Source organism: Anolis carolinensis, chromosome 3 (assembly GCF_035594765.1).
Source record: "Anolis carolinensis isolate JA03-04 chromosome 3, rAnoCar3.1.pri, whole genome shotgun sequence".
Lineage (NCBI taxonomy): Eukaryota > Metazoa > Chordata > Lepidosauria > Squamata > Dactyloidae > Anolis > Anolis carolinensis.
In genome coordinates, this window is record NC_085843.1 from 72,314,794 (window position 1) to 72,337,890 (window position 23,097).

The following is a 23,097-nucleotide window of genomic DNA, read 5'->3' on the forward strand; positions in this document are numbered from 1 at the left end:
GGGTCAGTGTAGACACAGCCTTAGTCTTTCAACTATCAAATATACACCAATGGTGTATATATGAACCAGTCTCTTTCAACACCAATTCCCTTTCTGAAAGTAAGTATAATAAAGAACCATGTATGTATGTTTGTAAGTATGTAATACTTTTATAAAGAAAAAAAGTTTACGAAGTGTGGATTTGTGTGTCCCAGAATTTTAATGCATGCTTGCTACTTTACTGAAATGTGATAGCAAATGAAATGAAATAATGAATGGTAATTCTACAGGCTTGGGTTGCTGCTGGCTTGATTATGCATTGTACATGCATGATAACAAATATACAGATGGACAGGAGCTAAGGTACTACTACAGCAAGTCCTCTTACAGAGATTATACCTCTAAGTGCCTTGTCTCCCAATTTTCATTACATTGCTGCAAGGCAATTTGTGTCTAGAACACAAGATGAAAGAAGTCCCCAATTGTCATGCTTGAATAGAAAGAACAAGTGAACGAGCGAGCGAGACACGTACTAATGGCCAAACACACTCTACAAGACGTGGGCAATTAGAGAAGCTGACGGAGATATGGTTAGTGGTGGTACAGACAGGCCCACTTCCAGGGAAGTTTTTAAAAATCCGCTACAGAACAGCAGAGGCAGAGTGGCACAAGAGAGGAAAGACAGAAAGACTGCCACAGGCTGGAGAGGTCCACTTACTGACGCTGCCACAGACTGCCATGCAGTATTCCTCAGTGTCAAAGTTGTTTCGGTTTCCACCACATCCGCCGTAAAAGAATGGTGCACACTTTCCTTCAGTCACATCAAAGTACCAGCGGGAGATCATTGCTCGGCAAGGACCAGTCTCAGCTTGTTCAGAGCACACCTCTAATTATAGGAGATGTGGAGGAACTATATTTAGCGTGAAAGTGGAATTATCAATACTAGTCTACATATCTTTACTTGTATTTACACACTAGAATATCAAGGTCACCCTTAGAGTGATTATGATATGATTCATAATCACTTATAAACTATATGATGATACACCATTGTTACATCTTCCAAAAAGCCAACCGGTTTCAGCCCCACTTTTGAAACCGGACATAACTAAGATCTGCTGCCCTTGCCTCATTCTGGTAAGTCCAACATGCAAATTGAAAACAGTTGACTGTTGTAGAAACATTCATGCATCTCTACATTAGAAAAATATAATCTCTTATTATAAAAACAAAAAATACAGTGGAATCTATTACATTATAGAGTTGATCAGGGAAAAGAAATTGGGAATATTCCTTTTAAAACACTGCAAGACCAATTGTACTTTTAAAATTCACATCTGATTTTCCTGCATATGAGATATGACCATATCTTATGGAATGCATCACTGAATAGATTCGCTTGCCCACATTTTAAATTTTCATTAAAATTTTGTCTAGTTACTTACTACATCTCTTAATGGTAAAAACATATACCGGTAGCTCAGAATTCAGATACAGTTTCTCACCAGCGTACATATCTGTGGCCCTTTACCAATAATGTTCCAAACAGGAAAAAGTAAATATTATAAAGAAGTAGTTTTATTGTCCTTCCTTATTCCCTTTCATCATGTGTCTCTTCAGAACAGAGTTAATACTCAGATTCTTGGTGTTGGGTTAAATATGTCAATGTTTTCCAGTTTGGAGGATAAACAAATGCAGATGTTCTGTCAGTAACACAGAAGAGTTTTGAAAACATATTTTTTAACAGAGCATTTGTTTAATGAGAAAACAATTACCTGACTGGGATCTTCCAGCACAGTTGTAAAGATATCACACAGAAATAAGTCTCATTGAGTTTAATGGGGTTACTCACTGCTAAGTGACTGCAGAATGGTAGCCTTATGCTCTTAGTGGGCGTCTGAATTAATTGCTACCAAGGTGAAAATTACTAGTTAAAATGAAGTTTGAAATAGGAAACATTACACCTCAAAATAAGAGCTAAATTCACCAGAGGAGTTCTTGGTTTGTGTACATTTTCACATTTACAGTAGAGTCTCACTTATCCAAGCTAAACGGGCCAGCAGAAGCTTGGATAAGCGAATATCTTGGATAATAAGGAGGGATTAAGGAAAAGCCTATTAAACATCAAATTAGGTTATGATTTTACAAATTAAGCACCAAAACATCATGTTATACAACAAATTTGACAGAAAAAGTAGTTCAATACGCAGTAATGTTATGTTGTAATTACTGTATTTATGACTTTAGCACCAAAATATCATGATATATTGAAAACATTGACTACAAAAATGGCTTGGATTATCCAGAGGCTTGGACAAGCGTGGCTTGGATAAGTGAGACTCTACTGTATTTGGAATAAACTGGAACTGTAACACACTTTAAAAACAAAGCTGAAGCATTAACTATATACTGGCAGTATTAATCCCCCAACAGGCAGTGAATGGAAATAATTACATTATTTGTTTAGAATGCAATGTCAAAAACCAAAAAATAATTATGTATTTCTTCAACTGTAAGAAATACCCTAATTTCAGTATCACCACCAACAAAAATACATAAGATACACCTGTAAATCTAAAACACACTCCATTTTAAGGGAAAAAAGTTTGTCTTAGAATGTAAGAAATATAGTAAACACAATGAACAATTAAAATTTACTTCTAAACATTTATTTTTAGCCTATGAGAAAAATTGGAATAGGAATTAAGTAGCTTGAAATGAGTCCCAGTTACTTCATTTACATCTACTTCTATTGTATCATCATCATCATCATCATCTCTATTTTTGTGAATTCTTCGTCGCACTAAGGTATCAATGAGTTACTGCACTCTGCAAAGAAAAGAGTGTTATTTTATCTACAAACGGGAGCGGCTTACAGGGAGCGTACAACCCCCCTGCTAAGCCAGCTCCACTGGCTGCCAATATGCTACAGAGCCCAATTCAAAGTGCTGGTTTTGACCTACAAAGCCCTAAACGGTTCTGGTCCTGCCTATCTATCCGAACGTATCTCCTCCTATGAGCCCGTTAGAACCTTAAGATCTTCCGGGGAGGCCCTGCTCTTGATCCCACCTGCCTCGCAGGCACGGCTGGTGGGGACGAGGGACAGGGCCTTCTCCGTGGTGGCTCCTCGGCTGTGGAACTCCCTCCCCAGCGATATCCGGCAAACCCCATCCCTCCTGGGATTTAGAAGAAAACTAAAAACTTGGCTCTGCGCCCAGGCATTCAGCAAATAAGCTCATTGGCTGTTGTAATCGGGTCGCAAATCTGTAATTGTAGCAGTAGTGAATGACTGAGGATGGTGCAATATCGCTGCCTTGCAGCGTTTTAATTTTTGTATACATTTTATCATGTTTTTATCATGTTTTAATTGTTTTGTTTTTATAGTATATTTGTTGCTGGCCCTCATGGCAGAATGTAAGCCGCTCTGAGTCCCCTCGGGGAGAAGGGCGGGGTATAAATGCATGTAATAAATAAATAAATAAATAAATACCATCATTGCATATTTTAATGTAGAATGCATTCAATATATGCCTCACCTCTTAATGGGTCTTGGAAATGTTATTTGTATTGAAAGTTTTCAATTCTGTTCATTTGTCCAGATAATATGCGAATTCACTTTTTTGTGTGTTTGATAGAAATAATATTTTTACTAGTGTCTCAATAATACTGTTTGTCTTACATTTGCTTCAGATTTGTCTTCAGCTTCTCCGTCCTCTTGCTGCCTTCAGTTCCTCCATTTTACAGAAATGATGTTACACAGTGTGTAAAGGCTACATCCTGACTACAAATCCAAAGCCCCTCCAAAGGGATTCTAAATTACAAGTCAAAAAGCAGTATTTCCAACTCTGTAAATGCAATGTTAATGAGTCTCTGAGCCTCAGTAAATGTACTGTTCTACAAAGTCAATCCCAACTACTCAATACTTACTTCCTAAAAGACAGATAAGCATCACTGTAGATGAATAAATATGGAAAGGACAGAACAGAGTATATTGAACTTCACTGAAATGCAAAAAAACAAAAAAAAAACCCTCTTACAAATGGTCATGTATTGGATCTGAGAGGTGAATGAACAGAGTGTGAAATACTTGTTTGGATTACAATTCCCAGAATTCGCTAGCCAGACAACATGGCTAATCCTGACCATGCTGGGAATTTCTGGGAGCTATAGACAAAAGGCTAAGTGTCCCAAAACTCATCAGTATATCTGTCCAGGGCCTTAATCATATAATTAAGAAAGATGCACATTTTAACAAACACAAACTAAACCCATATCAATTTACTTGTTGACCAAATGTCCACTCTACTTGAGCATTTCAAAGTCAATTTCTTTGTTATGGATATTTCTTTTGTTATGGATATTAAACATGCAAAAGTGATTAAGACAAAGCATTAACATGGAACTTATAACATTTTCTCCCTAAATATAATAGAATATATTGACAATAACTTTCTTGTGAGGTTTCAGGAACTTTGACCTCCTTAAATCATGCAGATGATTGGGCTGTTTTCTTACATTATTACAATTCTGAACAAGTATTCTGGGCCATTTTTAAAACTATAATGCCTCCCTACAAGCAGCTTGTTAGGTTATCATTAAAGTTCTTATATGGCTTAATGCAAAGTTTTAATTTTACTCTACAATTAAGTCCTGTTAGAAAAACTTGGATGATCTATTTAATAAGGCTTGCTTTTTGTCACATCTGTTATGATGTATATATTTCTTCTGGATGCAGTGAAATAAATCCATTTTATGTTGGTATTAAACTAGAGTTGGCCCACTCTATAATCGAATTTGCTCAGTTGTTTTATCTTTTAGACATTGATTCAATGGTCTACTCAAGCTGGGACTAGCCTCAATTTAGGTTAATACGTTTTAGTGCATGAAACCCTGATTCCATTTACTGATTTGGAACATGTAGTATATTCTGTTTAAGATATAAAAATGACCTCAAGAATTACACAGGCATTCTGACATATTTATAAAGCTTCCAACATAGAAGAGTTAAGATTGTAAAAAGGTAAAGGTAAAGGTTTCCCCTGACGATAAGTCCAGTCATGTCTGACTCTGGGGGTTAGTGCTCATCTCCATTTCTAAGCCGAAGAGCCGGCGTTGTCCGTAGACACCTCCAAGGTCATGTGACTGGTATGACTGCATGGAGCGCCGTTACCTTCTCGCCGGAGCAGTACCTATTGATCTACTCACATTGGCATGTTTTTGAACTGCTAGGTTGGCAGAAGCTGGAGCTAACAACAGGCGCTCATTCCGCTCCTGGGAATTGAACCTACGACCTTTCGGTCTGCAAGTTCAGCAGCTCAGTGCACACTTCGCCACCGGGGAGAATAAGATTGTATATTCTCCTTAAGGCTACAGCCATTAGTATATTATCTACAGCTTACAGAGGAGTCTCTGTGCATGCCCTGGTGTTCTTGCTGTATTCTTTAGGACTAATGGGAACTGCAGTTCAACACTATCCAGGGATCACAACACCCCAGTCCTGGCTTTCAGGCATCTAATCTCTGCATAAAAAGCAAATACTGCGATACTGGATGCACAGCCTTAAAGGTCAAGAGCTACAATACCATTTGCAAATAAAGTGTTAGTATTTACAATATCCACTTCAAACTATTTATTGGCTATTTAGAGGGGGCATTTCAAATAAACAGAAGCATCACTAAAACATGGATAGGCAGTGAGACCTTTGCAAAGGCTCCAGTACCTGCCAGATGGTTTGTTACTTACAAGCTTGTCAAGTGTTTTACAAGACTGAGATATGACTCGTAACTTTCTTTATTGATGATTGCTCTCTCCTTCAGCAAGCACAAAACTATTTAAGGCTATTTATTTGTATTAAAAATAACAGGGGGATGAAATCTGCTAGTAAACAAGTGAATGAAAGATGAATGAGGGAGACTATATTCTTGAATGGTTAACACAAGACTTTGTAAAAGCAGATAGTAAAGAAAGGAGAATTCCAAATGACCATGGATAGTCGAAACAAAAAACTCTGGGATTGATTGGAAAAGAAAAAAAAGTTTTGGCTGAAGAAGAGACCAAGAAGAATAAGATTTTAAAAATTGATGGTTTAAAACATGATAATTGTTTTATATATTTTAAAATAGTATGGACAAACCCCTCACACAAGAGGTATTAGTTAAGAGAAAGGCTGAGCAGTGAAAAATAGGGGGGGGGGGTACAACAATGATATACAGTAGAGTCTCACTAATCCAAGCCTCGCTTATCCAAGCCTCTGGATAATCCAAGCCATTTTTGTAGTCAATGTTTTCAATATATCATGATATTTTGGTGCTAAATTCGTAAATACAGTAATTACATCGTAACATTACTGCGTATTGAACTACCTTTTCTGTCCAATTTGTTGTATAAGAAGATGTTTTGGTGCTTAATTTGTAAAATCATAACCTAATTTGATGTTTAATAGGCTTTTCCTTAATCCCTCCTTATTATCCAAGTTATTCGCTTATCCAAGCTTCTGCCGGCCCATTTAGCTTGGATAAGTGAGACTCTACTGTATATTAAATCTTGTACATATAACACAAACGTGGTTTCAGTATTAACGTGGAAACATGGTTAATAGTGATAGTGTGGTTAACAGTGAAAGTATTGTTTTACATGTTTTAATGTATTTTTAATTCTATTTTTAAATGTTTATTTTAATTGTACATTGTTTTAAGGCATCAAATAGTTGCCTATGTGTAAAGCCGCCTTGAGTCTCCTCCGAGGTTGAGAAAGGCGAGGTAGAAATGCTGTAAATAAATAAATAAAATAAAACTTACTAACAAACAGATTTGACTAATAAATTTCTAAGATTAGTGTAGTAATAAACACAACTAAACAAGAGTTTAGTTTTTAAAAAAGAAAAGAAAACAGGTTAGCAGGAACAATCAAGAACTTTTAAGGAGAAAAAGAAAAGACAAGCAACTTGAAATAAAATCAAATATAAGAAGACAACTAAAAAGACAGGACTATCAGGTTTAAAAATAATGGACAATAAGACCCCCCTTTAATATGGAAAAAAATCAACTTTTTTGGAGGATTTTTTGAAGTAGTTCAAGCAACTGATGTTAAGGTAACAGAGATTTAAAAACTGGATATATTTATTATTTATTTCCCACATTTGTACCCCACCCTTTTCACCCCGAAGGGGACTCAGGGTGGCCTTACAACAGGCAACAATTTGATACCAACAACATGCAATTCCAAAAAATAAACAATTACAATTAATACAATAAAATATTATATAATGTTTTTCCCTTGCCCTCTGTATCACTCTCCTCTCTCTTGATGCTTAATTAGATATTTGTTAAAATTTATTAATTTACTAACACTAATCTAAACACTCCTACACTTCTCCGTATCCCTACACTTTGGAAAAATAATAAAAGAAATATTTTTTAAAAAAGGAAAAGAAAACTCAATGAATGGATGAATTGAGAAATTCCTCAGCTTCATGAGAATTCATTGGAAGCTTCTAAAATGGCACCCTGCATTTAATTGACATTCCTCAGACTGAAGTGACATGAAACGTAATGAAGTTGTCATGACACACTACTATGGATCTTTGTTGATGTTGGTAAGTAAAGTTGATCATCTTTCACCCAGAGTGGTAGGCAAAAGTGTACTACAACAATCCGGCATTGAAAATCTTTCATACTTTAAACATCTTTTATGCTCTGTCATTCTTACAAGCCAATATAGACTAATGTATACCAAGACTAAGAGATTATTTAAAGAAGTGCTGCAATATAATGTTATTTGAGGACTAGATACAAACATGGCTTTGTCATAAAGCTGTGGTAGAATAGTGAAATAATTGGGACACCAGCAGCCAGCAGGCAAAGCCTAAGGTGCTGGGATGGAGGGGAATTGAAGGTTCCCATGAAGGAGACCAGACTTATTGCGCTGGTTGGCTCCACCAGCCCCAATCACATGACATGGGCGGAGCTGCAGGCTATTTAAGGCTGCTCCGCTCCTTGTCGTCCTCTTTGCTTCAGCATGACTCACCCTCCCACCCAAAGGACAGTGAGAGTTTACACTGGTTGTGCAAGGATTGAGTAGGCCTGGAATGAGGGTTTTCACACTTTAAAACCTCTGAGGTTTGGGACAGAGTACCCTCAGGATGGCCTTCCACTTATGATTGGCTGAGAGGTGTAGCCAAAGAATTTTGGATGGCTTTTGGGATCTTTGGTGCCCATATGTCCTTGGAGGTGGTCAAAAGAAGTGACATCTGGCACAGGGACAGTTAGTTCTCCATAGGTGGGTAATACATCATGAGTTGAGTCTTACTGATTAAATCCCCTTAATAGTATTTATTTTTTCCTTCATAGGTTATTCCAGAAATTCTTATAAATAAATAGGCCAGGAAATTGGCTTTAGATCCATTTTCCTGTGTCTGATCTCTTCATTTCATGGTGGGAATGTAATATCTGTTTTCTACTTCCTTGAAAAGGCTAACAAAAAAGAAGTGGCTCTATGTACCATCCACAATGATCAAGGAACAGAGAGCTCAAATAAAGCTCATTTGGCTCATTACAGCTCACAAATAACTGAATTTACAAGAACCAAATTCCAGCTTAATTACAGACCCACTGAAGGAAACAGGTGTCTAGGAGAAAATTGCTCAGTAGCAGACACTTCTGTTCCTTCATGCTACTGAATGCCTATAAAAATATAGCTTTACCTTGTCATGCAGGGATTTTTCTAGGTTATAGAAAAGGTACCACCATAAAAAGAAAATAGTCCAAGAAAGGTATTTTCTCCTCTTTCCTCATCATCTCATGTTTTCCTGAAGCAGAACAGCTGTCAAAACCACACCTTCTTTCAATATGTTTGCCGATAGGCATGAAATAACAGGCTGCCACCTGTCATTCTCGAAGTAGGATTAAAACTATTATATTCCTAGAAAATGGAAGCATATTTGTGTACTGCCTTAAAAATAATGCTTCTGATTTCCATTTATTTATTTTAATATTAACTGGACCTAGGCCAGTATGTTTTATAGCATGGAACTGTCATCAAGCTTAAAATTATGAACGTACATCCTTTGGGATGAAGAAATTATAGCAAACAAAAAGCAGATTCGGCACAATCCTTTTCTTCATGAGCACAGTGCTTATATGTGAAGAGATTTTCATATGTATAGTAGCACTGTTTTACCTCCTTCCTCTTGATACATGCAACATAGCAAGTTATGAGGGAGGGAAGCTTTGTCAGCATTTTCCATCTTATCTATTTTCTCTGTTCTGTCAAGGAATTAAAACTCTGAGCTCATGTTCTTTAACTAAACAGAATAACAGAGCTGAAGGGGGGATAGATGGCAGCTTAAATCCACCTTAATGTTAGCAGCATGAAAATCCCTTAAGACAATAGTTCCCAACCTGTGCGTCGCCAGGTATTTTGGCCTACAACTCCCAGAAATCCCAGCCAGTTTACCAGCTGTTAGGATTTCTGGGAGTTGAAGGCCAAAACATCTGGGGACCCACAGGTTGAGAACCACTGCCTTAAAGAGTGTGCATCCCATCCAAAATCCTGTGACTGCCTTCTGCAGAATTCTGGGGTTTGTTGTATAATGAGGCCCAGGACTTCTTCGGTGGAGCAGTTTAAAGGACCCTCCCTAAACCACAAACCCCAGAATTCTGCAGTAGGCAGTCCCAGGATTTCAGATGTGATGCATACTCTTTACCTACTCTGGAAGATCTAGTGTGATAAGGCCGCCTGTCAGTGTAGTTGTGATGATTTATACTCTATGAGAGCAGTATAAAGTAGTTCTGCAACCAACTGTGCAAAAGGTTAAACAACGAGTGTCACAGTCATTTGCACGGTAAAATCTCTACTGAATACCACTCTTCTACTATGCCAGGGCTGCACAACCTGTGGCCCTCCAGATGTTTGGGCCTCCAACTCCCAGAAACCCTAGGCAGTTTGTGCAATTGCCAGGAATTCTGGGAGCTGAAGTCCAAAACCCCTGGAAGAATGGTCACAGCTTGTGCAGGCTTTCCCTGTGCACTAAATCTGCAAAGGAACCACTAATAGTGTAACATACCTTGTGCTAGTTGCATATCATAACTGGATGTAGGATGAAATGTGCCCTCACTCAGGCTTCCTATTCCTTTTAACACATTGTTGTTTTGGATGCTCAAAAAGAAAGAGTCATGCTATTCTATTTGCCATGACTTTGAGTTTAGAACCCCAATAACAAAAGGACTATCTTCTCATAGACTCATCTTCCTGTCTGTCCACTGAAGTTAGTGAGGGAAACCCTTTTAAAATGCATTTGGTAGAAATGAGAATGGAAAGAATTTCTCTGTTATAGCACTCTGGTGCTGAAATCCCTATCCTAATAGATGTATTCAGTCTTAATTCCTCTGAATCGCACTGAAATGTTTTGCTTTTTTATGGCTGAGGTTTATTCTCTATATGAAATAGAAAAGTTGCTGGGAAGTTTCCAAAAATTATACAAGTATGGAAAAAGATATTCTATTGCGACTCTTTTGTTAAATACAGGCAGTCACCGAATTACAAACATCCGATTTACAAACGATTCATAGTTAAGAATGAAAATGAGAGAAATCTGTCCCTTGGAAATTCACTTCTGGAAAAGTTATCATGGGAGAAAGGTGTCTCCATTGAAGCTTCCACACATTTTTCAAAATTCAATGATGTGAAATCTTCTGAACAGGTGCACAGATAGAAAAACAAACACCAAAGGGGTGTTAATCCTTCCTTATGCTATTCAAAGATAATATATATACGTATATACATGTGTATATATATGCACATGTGTGTGTGTATATATACACACATTTAGATAGAATTACACTTAAAAATGTACCTGTTCCGAACTACAAACAAACTGAACTTAAGAAGAAATCTACAGAACCTATCTTGTTTGTAACTTGGAGACTGCCTGTATGAAAGTAATGAAAGTCCAATTAGGTCATATTTATTTGGGTTAATTTGGTCTTTCAACTAAGAATGCCATAGTTCTACTCTAATAATAACTATGTGTTTACTTCTATGTGTCTACCAAAGGGGAAAGAAGTTAATGCAAAGTGTATGTGTCAGTCACTTTATTCAGCACTTGCTCTCTTTAATCAAGTTTGGCACAATTAAGGTGAAAAACACAGTTAAGAGACAAACATCCCCCACACTGAATGTTTTCACATTCCTTCTTTTCCCTAGTGAAAAATTATCCCCTCTTTTTTCCTTGTCAGCATTACCAAGAATTTATTATTATACCCATGTAAATACTAACTTCAGTTAATGTTTGATTGGTTGGTTGGTTGAATAAATTATGCATCTAGAGCACTTGGATTGTTTTTTTAAAAGTAGAAAACAACAATAGACAACATAGTAAGGCAACTTCCAAAATGTATCAAGCATGTTAGCACTTACCAGGATTACGGTTGACTTAGATGAGATGATAAACTATGATTAAACCCAAGGAACCAATGGGGGCACCTATGAACCTTTAGCTGACTTTAAGTGACTGCCAGCATTATATTTATATTGGTTCACTGTGCTACACATTTCAGATCATGTGAGTAACACATTATGAAAAATATTTTATGTAAAATGTTATATTTGATGGCAACGAAGGAATAATGATATACATCTTTTAAAACTTATGTAGCTAAGAGTAATGATTTTTTAAAAGTTTAACAAGCCATTAGGGTGACATTTGGATTGAGTTGGAGCTATTTTTATTTTAAGTGTATTATTTCTTTTAATTTATTTATTTACAACATTTCTACCCTGCCTTTCTCACCTGAGGGGACTCAAGGCGGCTCGAGGGGACTTGCAAGTAATTAAAAATAACTTGCTAGTAACCATTAACACATTTTATTTCAATAATGAGTAATAATAGCAAGTTACTACAGGATAATAATGAAAGTAATAATAATTGCAAGTTATCATCAACATGCTATAAAAAAACTAATGATCCAAGTCTCCAAATGTTTGGCAGCAATACGTAGGCTGGTTTTTGTACTGAAATCCTTGGGAACAAGAGTTACAGCTTGGCAATGCAATACTAACTATTTAGGCATGGTTTTCTTATTATTTTAAACAAAATAAAGATGCTATGAATTACACGCATATTGCTGGGTTTTTTTTTGTTAATTTAGAGTGTTTGCAATGTAAGAAAATTAGAAAAGAAACCATCAAAATACTTGAAGAGCAGGCAGTTTATGTGACTTGAATAAACCTAGTATGATTTTAACACAGATGGCATCTGTCCTTCTACAATTGTTTTTTAAAAAACAAAACAATCACACTAACAAAAAGCCCATAAGGAGTGTGCAGATGTGATATGCCTAAAACTACAATCTTGACTGTGGAGACCCAGAGATCATGTATAAGTTGGTAATTTCTACATGCTATAAACAGGTTAAAGTGAATGTACAGACAGAAGGCACATCGCCAAGGCACATTTCTTTGTGATATGGACAAGTTTGAAGAAAGGGGGACCCATCCGCATATGTTCAAGCATCAGGGTTGAAGAAGGAAAATAGGAGCAGGAGATGGAATTGTAGGCCAGACCAGAAGCAAAATACTATGCAGCCAGAATAGCATTTAAGAGTGCTTGACTCAAAGTAGAATGTGAATTCAGACAAAAAGTTAGGGCACTTCCAGACAGCATCAAATCGCGGGTTTTTCGTCAGGGGCAAAAAATCCTGGGAAGAGGTCCAAATACAGACCTGTTAGCCCCAGGATGTCTGCCTCCATCGTCCACACTCGCTGTTTTGTTGCGGGATTTAGAGGCTACCAGAGGTCGTCCACCGGAAACTTCACCAGTTTTTTTTTAAAATTCAAAATGCAGATATGTGGATATGTGAATCGCTGCAAAAGTTCCGTTTTTGGTACTAGCCAGAGAAACTTTGTCCTGACACACAAATAAAGTTTGCAGGGTATGACTACTTCTGCCCAAGTCAGCACTACACAATCAAACAAGAACACACAATTTCAAACCAGGAACAAAGCTTTGTCATCATTATTTGACCTTGCTGCCTGGCCATGGAACAAAAAGGTGCTGTTGCTGGGTTAAAATGTCTGCTCCTGGTTTCTTTGAAAGGATGCACAATGTTGACTACAGGGTGACAACTTTGTTCTGGACAGAGAAACTTTGTGATCCACAAGTTTAGTGAGTTTTCTGCCAAACAAACAAACCTAATGGGATAGGACCACTTCTGTCCAAGTCAGCACTAGACAATCAAACAGAAACACACACTTTCAAGCCAGGAACAGAACTTTGTCATTACTGAAACTTTTTAGAGCCTGCCTGCCTGGCCATCTGTCCAGACAGATTTGGTTGTGCACTTGTGGCATGGAACAACATATTGCTGTTCCTGGTTTGAAAGTACAGGGTGTTTGAAAAAGAACTCCCTAGTTTTAATGTATTTTAACTTAAAACTAGGGAGTTCTTTTTCAAACACCCTGTATATGTTCCTGTTTCATTGTGTACTACTTACTGTGAAAGTACTTGAAAGTACCCAGAAACTTTGTTTTTCTGCCACAAATTTCATTAAACAAGTGAAGGATGAAGTTCCTCTTGCCATAACAAAGTTTTACTTTCTACTCAACTGTCACCTTCTTTTTAGGAACTGACATCTAATCAGGAACAAACATCTAAAACCCAGGAACAAACCCAGATAAAAAATCCCATGTTTTCCGACTGCAGGGACATTCAGACATTTGAAGATGCAGATTTTCGGCTTAGAACCGGGATATTCCCACACCTGAAAAACTCGTGATTTTTGCAGTTTGTAGCGCTTTCTCCCGCATTTTGAGGGACGGCATCTGGCAACCCTCCATTTTGCTGCAGAAGCTCCTGGGATAAAGGCACTGTCTGGACAGGCCCTTAGCTGAATAACTGTGGCCCAGCAGTGATCTCACAAACCATCCCAAGTTGCAAATGAAATCATTTCATATTACTCATTGCTGCTATAGTAAGTGTCTAATGAACCTGTCTAAAAAGTTCCTATTATGCTTGATTTTTTAAAAAAATGTAGCCTTTTTTGTTTCCAAATGATGAGGGATGATTGTATAAATGTAATTTATGGCCATTGGAGGAAAATGATCTAATCTACTTTAATTTAATCTATCAGGGGTTTTTATTCTTAATTTAAACTGATGATCTGTGTCACAAGTCCTCTCACTGACACACATCCTTTACCATCACATACCTTGCTAAAACTGTTCATCACATGCTTGCTACTATTTTAAATTAAAAGTTCACATCTATTTTGAATCACCATCTAGGCACACAGAGATGAAACTTTTGAAAATATGAGTCAAATGTATTTGTTACCAGAGGTCTGAAATGGCATGAGGAGGAGGGGGGAATCAACCAAGAAACTTTGCAAATCATAGTGAAAAGCGACAGGTATAGCAACTTAGAATATTTTGCTGTTTGGAACATTTTTAGTTGCAAAGGGCAAACATGCACCATGGAGATCAGTTTCATACATCTCTGTAAATAACATCTTACCTCGAACAACCTCTTCTACGGACTCTGTAGTGGTAGTGGTGGTGGTAGCAATGCTGGTTGTTCTTTCAGTGGCTTCCTGGAATTGATCTTCTGTTTCATCATCGGCCTCATCCCCGTCTTCATCGTCATCATCAGTATTTTCATCATCCACATCTGCGATGTCCTCCTCTTCTGTCAGTTGTTCTTCTGCAACTTTGTCATAACTGCAATCAAAAACAATACTCAGTTAAAGCCTTCTCAGTACAGTGACTACACACTTTATTCACAGTGTTATTCCAGCACTTCAACTAACCACCAGTGGAAAGACTGGAGCAGGGGTCCCCAAACTAAGGCCCGGGGGCCAGATGCGGCCCTCCAAGGTAATTTACCTGGCCCCCACCCTCATTTATAATATAATATTTTTATATCAGTTTTAATAATATAATATATTGTATATACATATAATATTGATAATATTATCATCTTATACAATACAATACTAACAATAATATGATATAATAATATTAATTATATGTTATATATTACATATAACATTACAGTATAGTGGTATAGTTCAATATAGTATAATGCTAATATTGTGTTATGCTAATAATATAATATATTGTATGTACATACAGCTGCTCTGAGTCCCCTTCGGGATAAGAAGGGTGGGATATAAATGTAGTAAATAAATGCAGTAAATAAATAATTAATTTTAGACTTAGGCTCGGCCAAAGTCTGACATGACTTGAAGGCACACAACAACAATAACAATCCTAATTAACTTGACTATCTCATTGGCCAGTAGCAGGCCCACACTTTCCATTGAAATCCTAATAGGTTTATGTTGGTTAAAATTGTTTTCATTTTTAAATATTGTATTGTTCTTTCGTTGTTGTTGTTGTTGCACTACAAATAAGACATGTGCAGTATGCATAGGAATTTGTTTGTATTTTTTTCCAAATGATAATTTGGCCCCTCAACAGTCTGAAAGATTGTGGACCGGCCCTCTGTTTAAAAAGTTTGGGGACCCCTGGACTGGAGACTTAATGCATTTTTGAAAGGAAAAAAGGAAAATGACTATTAGGAAGGTTTGAATGAAATGCTATATAGAATGTTTGTCTCTATGACCCTTAAATGGCCAGACATTAATGTTTTCTGCTTTGGGAGCCTGAACATTTGGCACACATCTGGCCATCTCAGAAAGTTTCTGTGATCCATGCAACAGGGTTATGTACAATATTAATTGCATAATTGATTCAATAGGCCACATAAACATGTGGATAGCTCAGGTCTATAAAATCACTATATAATTATGGGACTAGACATGTTCAAAACTATCCAATGTCTAAAATACCTCTGCATTTAGAAGAAATAGCACATTTGTTGCCAGCTTTGCTATTTTTTATAGTATGGGCATACAGAAAATCAGTTTCACAATATAAGAAGGCTCATGGACAATGAATACAAGAAAAACCATTTACAGAAAATATACATCCCAGGACATTCCAAGAGTTGGTTCAATTCCTTACAATCTATTTTATCTTGGCATGATCTATTGATCCATCTGCAGACAGAGTGCCGGTCAGGAACAAATCTACACTCAGAATGATGAAAATGGAAGCTCTCATGCCAATTACATCAAGAAAAGAATATTTACGATATGCTGCAGCCTGCAGTTTTTTGCATGAGGTACATGACAGATTTAGAATACAAGTGCAATCTGAACCCCCTTCAGATACAGGTATATCTTTACATTGGATACAAGTGCAATTCATATTGCAATATATTATAGACTTAAAAATACAGGCATCTCTCCACTTTCACAGGTTTCACACTCACAATTTTTATTATTTGCTAGTTTAAAATGCCACTGCCTCATAAAGTCTGGGCTGCAATGTGAACATTTAGGAGGTGAACCAGGAATCTGTTCAGGAAGCATGAGTATCCCAAGTCTCTGTTCCACCTTTCTTCCTTTGCTCAGGTGAAATAGAGACTCGTGGCACAAAGGTAAGAGGGGCCGCCTGCTCCACACATCACTTTGCTCACTCTGCAGACCCAGCTCCTTTCCCCCTTCCTGTGTTCCACAAATCCCTGTTTCACCTAGAAATATGAACGGAGTAATGAGGGGAACAGGAATATGTGGCACACAGGAAGGGGAAAAGCAACTGGATTTGCCAAATAAGTGATGATGCGGGTAGTTCTGGTTCCTCCTCTTTGTCCTGTTTGCCACAGTCTATGTTCTGTCCAGCATTTTCCTTTCTTTCTCAGCTGGAACAGAGACTCTTCGCGTGTAGATGCCAGGGAGAAGGGGAGCACTCAGAACATAAGATGATGGGGAAGAGCCAGATAGTCTGATGCTGGTTCATCCTCCTCTTCCAGTTTGCCATATTTCTGGTCCATTAGTATCCTAATTCCTTTACCTGGGTGGAAGGGAAGCTCATGCCACACAGAAATGGGAAAAGAACCTGGCTTCTGCAGAGTAAGTGAAGGAATGAATGAGGTTGCCTTCTACTGTTCCCAGGGATTATGGCAATGACACCCCATTCCCTTTGTGAAATATTCATTTTTCCCCACTTTCTGGGATAGTTACTACTCTAACCCCATGCAAGTGGAGGGATGACTGTAAAACAATTTGACCTTTTTAAAAAAGGCAGGTGGAGCAAGGTGAGTATAGATACATAAGTAAACAAAGAGAAAGGATCCCAATTACTGCCTATCATTCTTAAGACTTCAGATAAGAATAATTCAAACAATTAGATTATACAATCTACTAAGTGCATTTCTGAGACTACTGATCCATCTAGGTGCCCACTTGTGTCTATTTCGAATAGCAATTCATTATCTACTTCTTTATTCCCTCTAACATTTATGCTTTTACAAAAAATAGAAATGAGTACTCCAAATATAGTATCATTCCACACATCTTTTGAAAAAACATCTTATTCAAAAATTCTTGCTGCTGCATAATAGCACAGGAGATGGTCCATTAGAGGCAAATCTACTGGCCCTTAAATGTTACATAAGGTATAATTCATATAGAGAAAAATGAATGTAACTCCCCTAGAAGTCACCAATCATCTTGGAATGCTCTATATCTTGGGCACTGCAATTGCCATATCCCACAATGCTATTTTCTTTCCTTAGGGCAAGTTATTTTATTAGATAAATGAATGCATACATCTGTGCATGGAGACATGCACACATTCACTCTCTGAAACGAAGTTCCCAGATTTAATCAATCAATCTGAAATTTAGTTTGAGGTATTTAAATACTGCTTTAGATGTCAAGAGTGTACATGTGAATAATTTGTGGATGTGTTCTTCATTTCAGATTCACTACAGAATGACATAAAAAGAATAAATTAAAAACTTTATAAACTGTACTATAGCCACAGGAATAAGCATGGGCATAAGGAAATAGCTAATATTCTTTAACTGAAATGTATAGAGTTTCCCCTTCACCTTTCCTCCCCCACAAATGAACTAACAAGTCCTTTTTAAATGCTTCTCAGCAAACACAACTAGAATCCAAGGTCATCCTAAACATATTCACTGTTTTTATACTAGTTTGCTTTCCAAGTGTGAGTCATTACTTAAGACAATCTTTTTATTCAATGAAGTGTATAAAACGGGGAAAAAAATCATCCTCAAGTTGGAAAGAACCTGTATGAGCAATAAACAACAAGATAAACTAGATGTCAATTGAATGGATCAAGTGGAACCATAAAGGAAGACTAGCATAATTTATTTGCCCCATTTATACCCCACCTTTCTCACCCCAAAGCATAAAGCAAAGACAGTACATTAAAATTATGCTGAATAAACTTTCCGTTTATACTTGAGAATAAGCCGGGTTTTCAGCCCTTTTTAGGGCTGAAAAAGCCCCCCTCAGCTTATAAGCATATAATATGTTCCCTTTTTGGTTATTTAGCAGCCCTACTCTTGGTTTAAAAAATTACTTTGATTTTTTGAAACCTTGCAGAAGAGGACTCTAGTTCTACTTCTGCCAGGTAACAAGAATATTGTTTTGAACTATGTCAGCCACACAGTGTACACATACAGTAGAGTCTCACTTATCCAACATAAACGGGCCGGCAGAATGTTGGATAAGCGAATATGTTGGACAATAGGGAGGCATTAAGGAAAAGCCTATTAAACATCAAATTAGGTTATGATTTTACAAATGAAGCACCAAAACATCATGTTAGACAACAAATTTGGCAGAAAAAGTAGTTCAATACGCAGTAATGCTATGTAGTAATTACTGTTTTTATGAATTTAGCACCAAAATATCACGATATATTGAAAACATTGACTACAAAAATGCGTTGGATAATCCAGAATGTTGGATAAGCGAGTGTTGGATAAGTGAGACTCTACTGTATTCTCATTCAACCTCTAACAATAACATGTTAAATTGTCTATTTAATATGATACTGTGATGCTAAATTAGTGGTACCTCCCACTAATTGGGAAAATTATAATCGTATTGTATTGTATGTCTATTTTCATTAGCCAATCCAAAATGAAGAAGGCACAAAGTATAAGATTAATGAAATCTGTCCATGCTGCTAGGAAACATCATGGATCTAGCATCACAATACCACATTAACTTTATAATCTAAAATAAACTATTGTAAATTTGTAAACTTACTCTTTTGGCTATATCTCCCAAAATCCCTCAATCAGCATGGCCACTTTCAAACAAGGATGATGATAACATACAGATATACAATAACAAGAGACAAAAGCTTTGGGATTTAAGTTGTATTTCTTAGTTTTCCTGGCATGAACTCAGAAAGCAAAAGGGGATAAATATAGCAACAGTAAAATGTGTAATTAATTTTGAAGCCTATGAAATTACCAAGAGTGGTTTATAAATGGATTAGAGTAGTCTCCAAAACATTCAGATGGTGGTATGTCATTTGGATCACTCAACTTATCAGAGCTTCAAACCTCTTCTAGAAAGTATTTCACCTTCTACTCCCTGTGTGCTTAGCAAGTTTTTAAAAGCCATGGAGGCATGAGTGGCAGCTTCCATTAACAACATACAAATAAGAATGATTTCTTCTTCCCTCCAAGAATTTAAGTTTTGAGAATTGACAATGAAACTTGACAAGCAAACATATTTGTGGACATTGCTACAAAAACTGAATGTGGACGTACAGTTACTCATCCCTTTCTTGCCTTATCTGAATGAATGTATATACAATGAAGAAGACTGAGGCATGTGCAAAAGCAGCTGTCCATGCTACTCTACTCACATTTTATCAAACAAGACAGACAGAATGAAAAAAGCAGTGGCTAACTTAACTAACACTGACCTGACTGAAGAAATGCTATGGGGCTGGCTAGCCTAATGTTTGATCACTCTCTAGATAGAGAAGACAGACACGAAGACTTAGTTCAGATGCCATGCTAAACTACAGGCAAGCATTATATGGGTAAATATCCTCCTCTCTTCTCTCCTTCTGCATGGTTGCAAATATGAAGCTTCTGTTTTGTACTAACATTATTCAGACACGTCAGGATAAAACAAGTTTCAACTTGGCTTGTTCAGACAATTTCCTGTTTTGTTTTTGTTGCCTTCAAGTCATTTTGTACTTTTGGAGACCCTAAAGGGTTTTTTTTTTTGGCAGAATTAGTCCAGAGGGAGGATTAGTTTGATTGCTAGGTATGTAACCCATCCATGGTAACAAAATAAAGAAAACAGTGAACACAATAATTGCTGCAAAAATCATAATGTGTTTTAACACTTAGAATAATAGAATTTCAGGTATGTTAAAACATCTGAGGGATTAACCAGAAAAAATATTTCCTTTTATCCATTTCTGTATCTTGTAACAAATGGGAGATCTGAAAATTAAAATTACGGACATGCAATGAACTGTATGATGGTGGGAGGAGCAGCAGTCTTACCTGCCATCTGCATAGTCTGCATCTGCACCGCCCCACCAAACATCAGAGTCATCTTCTTCGGCTTCAGCAGAATCAACATTGTCACTCTCATCTGCTACAGGGCAGCAAACGAACTCCACACCACGAAACTTGTCAATTCCACAGGGTAGCAGCATCCCATAGTCATGTAGATTCATACCTTTTTCACTACAGGACTAAAAAACATAAGAGAGAAAAAAGAATGAATAAACATTGAAAGGATTTCTAACTGAATAGACTGCAGTTCTAAACCATAGAAGAGTTATGTAAAAGCCTTGGAAGGATTTGTATAATGTGGTAACTACATGTGGTGGTGTCATCTGAGAAATACATACAAAACGGTCACATGACTAATATCCACAGGTAGCACAACATTTAGATGCAACATTAAAAATTGTTTACTGCTAAAAGTATAAGAACATCTTTCTCCTAGTTTCATTCATTATCCTATTTTGCAGAGTTTAACATAGAATATAGAATAGTTCAACATGTAACTCAAGTCTTAAGCATCATTTAATGTTAACCAGAGCTGGGGAAAGTTACTTTTTTGCACTAGTTTCTCAATTTTACAGCCAGTATGACCACAGGCCATGCAGCATATGCTAATGTGTAGTAGTTGCGGAACTAAAACCTAGATGATATAATTCTTTTTTTTTTATATAATAATTTCAGTCTGAACAAGAACTTATATGGAAAAGAGGGCATTTAACCTTTAAACCCATGACATTTTGTCTAATAAAATCCCCTACTTGGACCATATTTTTCCTGCATGGTCAACAACAGCTTGTCAGGGGACAGGATGGAATTTGCATTATGAAAATGTCACCACTGTATATTAATACTGCAGATTACTATTTGCTCTTAAATTAAATATATGTTGTTAAAGTCAATGGAAAATTACAGCATACCCAATGGAACTTCCATAGTGATTGAATAACAAGTCCCATTCCTTCTATGAGTGAACTCCAGTAGGAACTAATAAGTGGATTTTGTTGTTATTGTGTGCCTTTACATTTCTGCCAGTTTATGGCAATCATAAGACAATCCTTGCCACTACATAGCCTTTCTGAGGCCAAGAGTGCATGACTTGCCCAAAACCACCCAGTAGGTTTCCTTGGCTGAATAGTGATTTGATCCTTGGTCTTTCAAGTCGTAATCCAACAGTCAAACCACTGCACCTTACCAACACTTACATTTAGTCAACAAATTTCAATCACAATTTTAACACACCTAGTTTTACCACTCAAGTGTATGACTTGCCAAGCAGTATTTAAATGTTTCCTCAGAGAGTCTGTGAGTTTATTAGTGAAAAATTAATTCAGACAATGACAAGCAAAGGTGTTTCTAGCAAATTTACTTATACATTTTTAATTGTCTGAAACCTATCATGAAAAATGCAGGGCAGGTCATTCTGGAAAGTTTTTAGAGCAAACATCCAATTAAAATGCCTAAGCAACGCAGGGACAAAAATGAAGAGAATATTACAAAGGGACTAAAGATTTATTTATTTTTTTAAAAAAAATAAAAGATGTGAAAAAGAGGCAAGGCCACACATCCAGATGGTATGGACAGAACTAGTAGAACAAATAAATGATACATTACACACTTTCATTGTAAATCACACAAAAGCTGAAACAAAAGAAAATGTGTGGAAGTGTGTTTATTATATAATTCTCAACTTTTAGAATTCATTTCAACTGATTGTTATGATGACCACAAGTCTGAGCAGATTTCACTAATATGAATAATAGTAATAGCTATGCACAACAAAAAGAGCAACCTATTAAGTAATATCATGTACGATCATGTTTTCTGAGTGGGAGGAGATATGGAGGAAGAACCAAAAACTTATATATGCAACTGAATTGAGGGAGAATTGGTTCAAGGTTTTTTACAGATGGTACCTCACCCCGGAGAGGCTTGCAAAGTTTAGTAAAGGTAAAGGAGACGGGAAATGTTGGAAATGCCAGAAACATAATGGAGACTTTATGCATATGTGGTGGGGATGCAGAAAAATAAAAAAGTATTGGCAGGAAATAAAAAGAGAAATGGAGAAAATACTGCAAATTAAATTATATACAAAACCAGAATATTTCTTACTGGGTATGGTGGATTTTCAAATGGACTCCAATATGGAAAAACTTTTTGTATATATGGTAACAGCAGCCAGGATATGTATTGCCAAAGTATGGAAAACGCAAGAAATACCCTCAACAGAACAATGGATGCTGAAGTTAATTGACATCAAAAACATGGATTTATTGACACAAAAAGTATCACAGAACATTTCGCCAAAACAACGGACCGACTGGAGCAAACTTAGACAATACTTGGCAAGAAGTAACATAGAACTTCTGTGACTTCTGCTTTCAGGAATTCCTAGACTTCTGGGACAAACGGTAGCTTGCTGCAATATATTCAACATTTATAGGACGATGCACCAAGCAATGTAGAGGAGCTGGAAGTGGACAGGGTATTGGGTTTGTTTTTGTTTCCGTTTCTTTGTTTTTGTTTCTGTTTTTTCCACTTCTGTAATCATCTGTTTTTCACAATCTTGTGTACATGTTAAATCCATAAATAAAATATTAAAAAAAAGTAATATTATCTTTCTGGCTAACAATTCATGTGCAATAAAAAGGAAACAAATGTCTCTACTAGCCCCCATACTTCTTAATTGTCTTGTGAACCTT

General features: G+C 36.8%; 1 protein-coding gene across 4 annotated transcripts in view; it reads right to left on the minus strand.

Annotated features, from left to right (window-relative positions):
• Positions 1-23,097, minus strand: part of app (amyloid beta precursor protein) — a 230,683-nt gene that overhangs the window by 63,706 nt on the left and 143,880 nt on the right. For 2 of the 4 annotated variants that reach the window (XM_062975031.1, XM_062975030.1), the window contains exons 5-7: positions 20,390-20,583; positions 14,489-14,691; positions 698-865 (exon numbers count right to left, since the gene is read on the minus strand). In XM_062975031.1, coding sequence (XP_062831101.1) covers positions 698-865; positions 14,489-14,691; positions 20,390-20,583 — 565 coding nt within the window. The remainder of the gene's footprint in view (positions 1-697; positions 866-14,488; positions 14,692-20,389; positions 20,584-23,097) is intronic. The other 2 variants (XM_062975033.1, XM_062975032.1) reach the window with 1 other exon arrangement.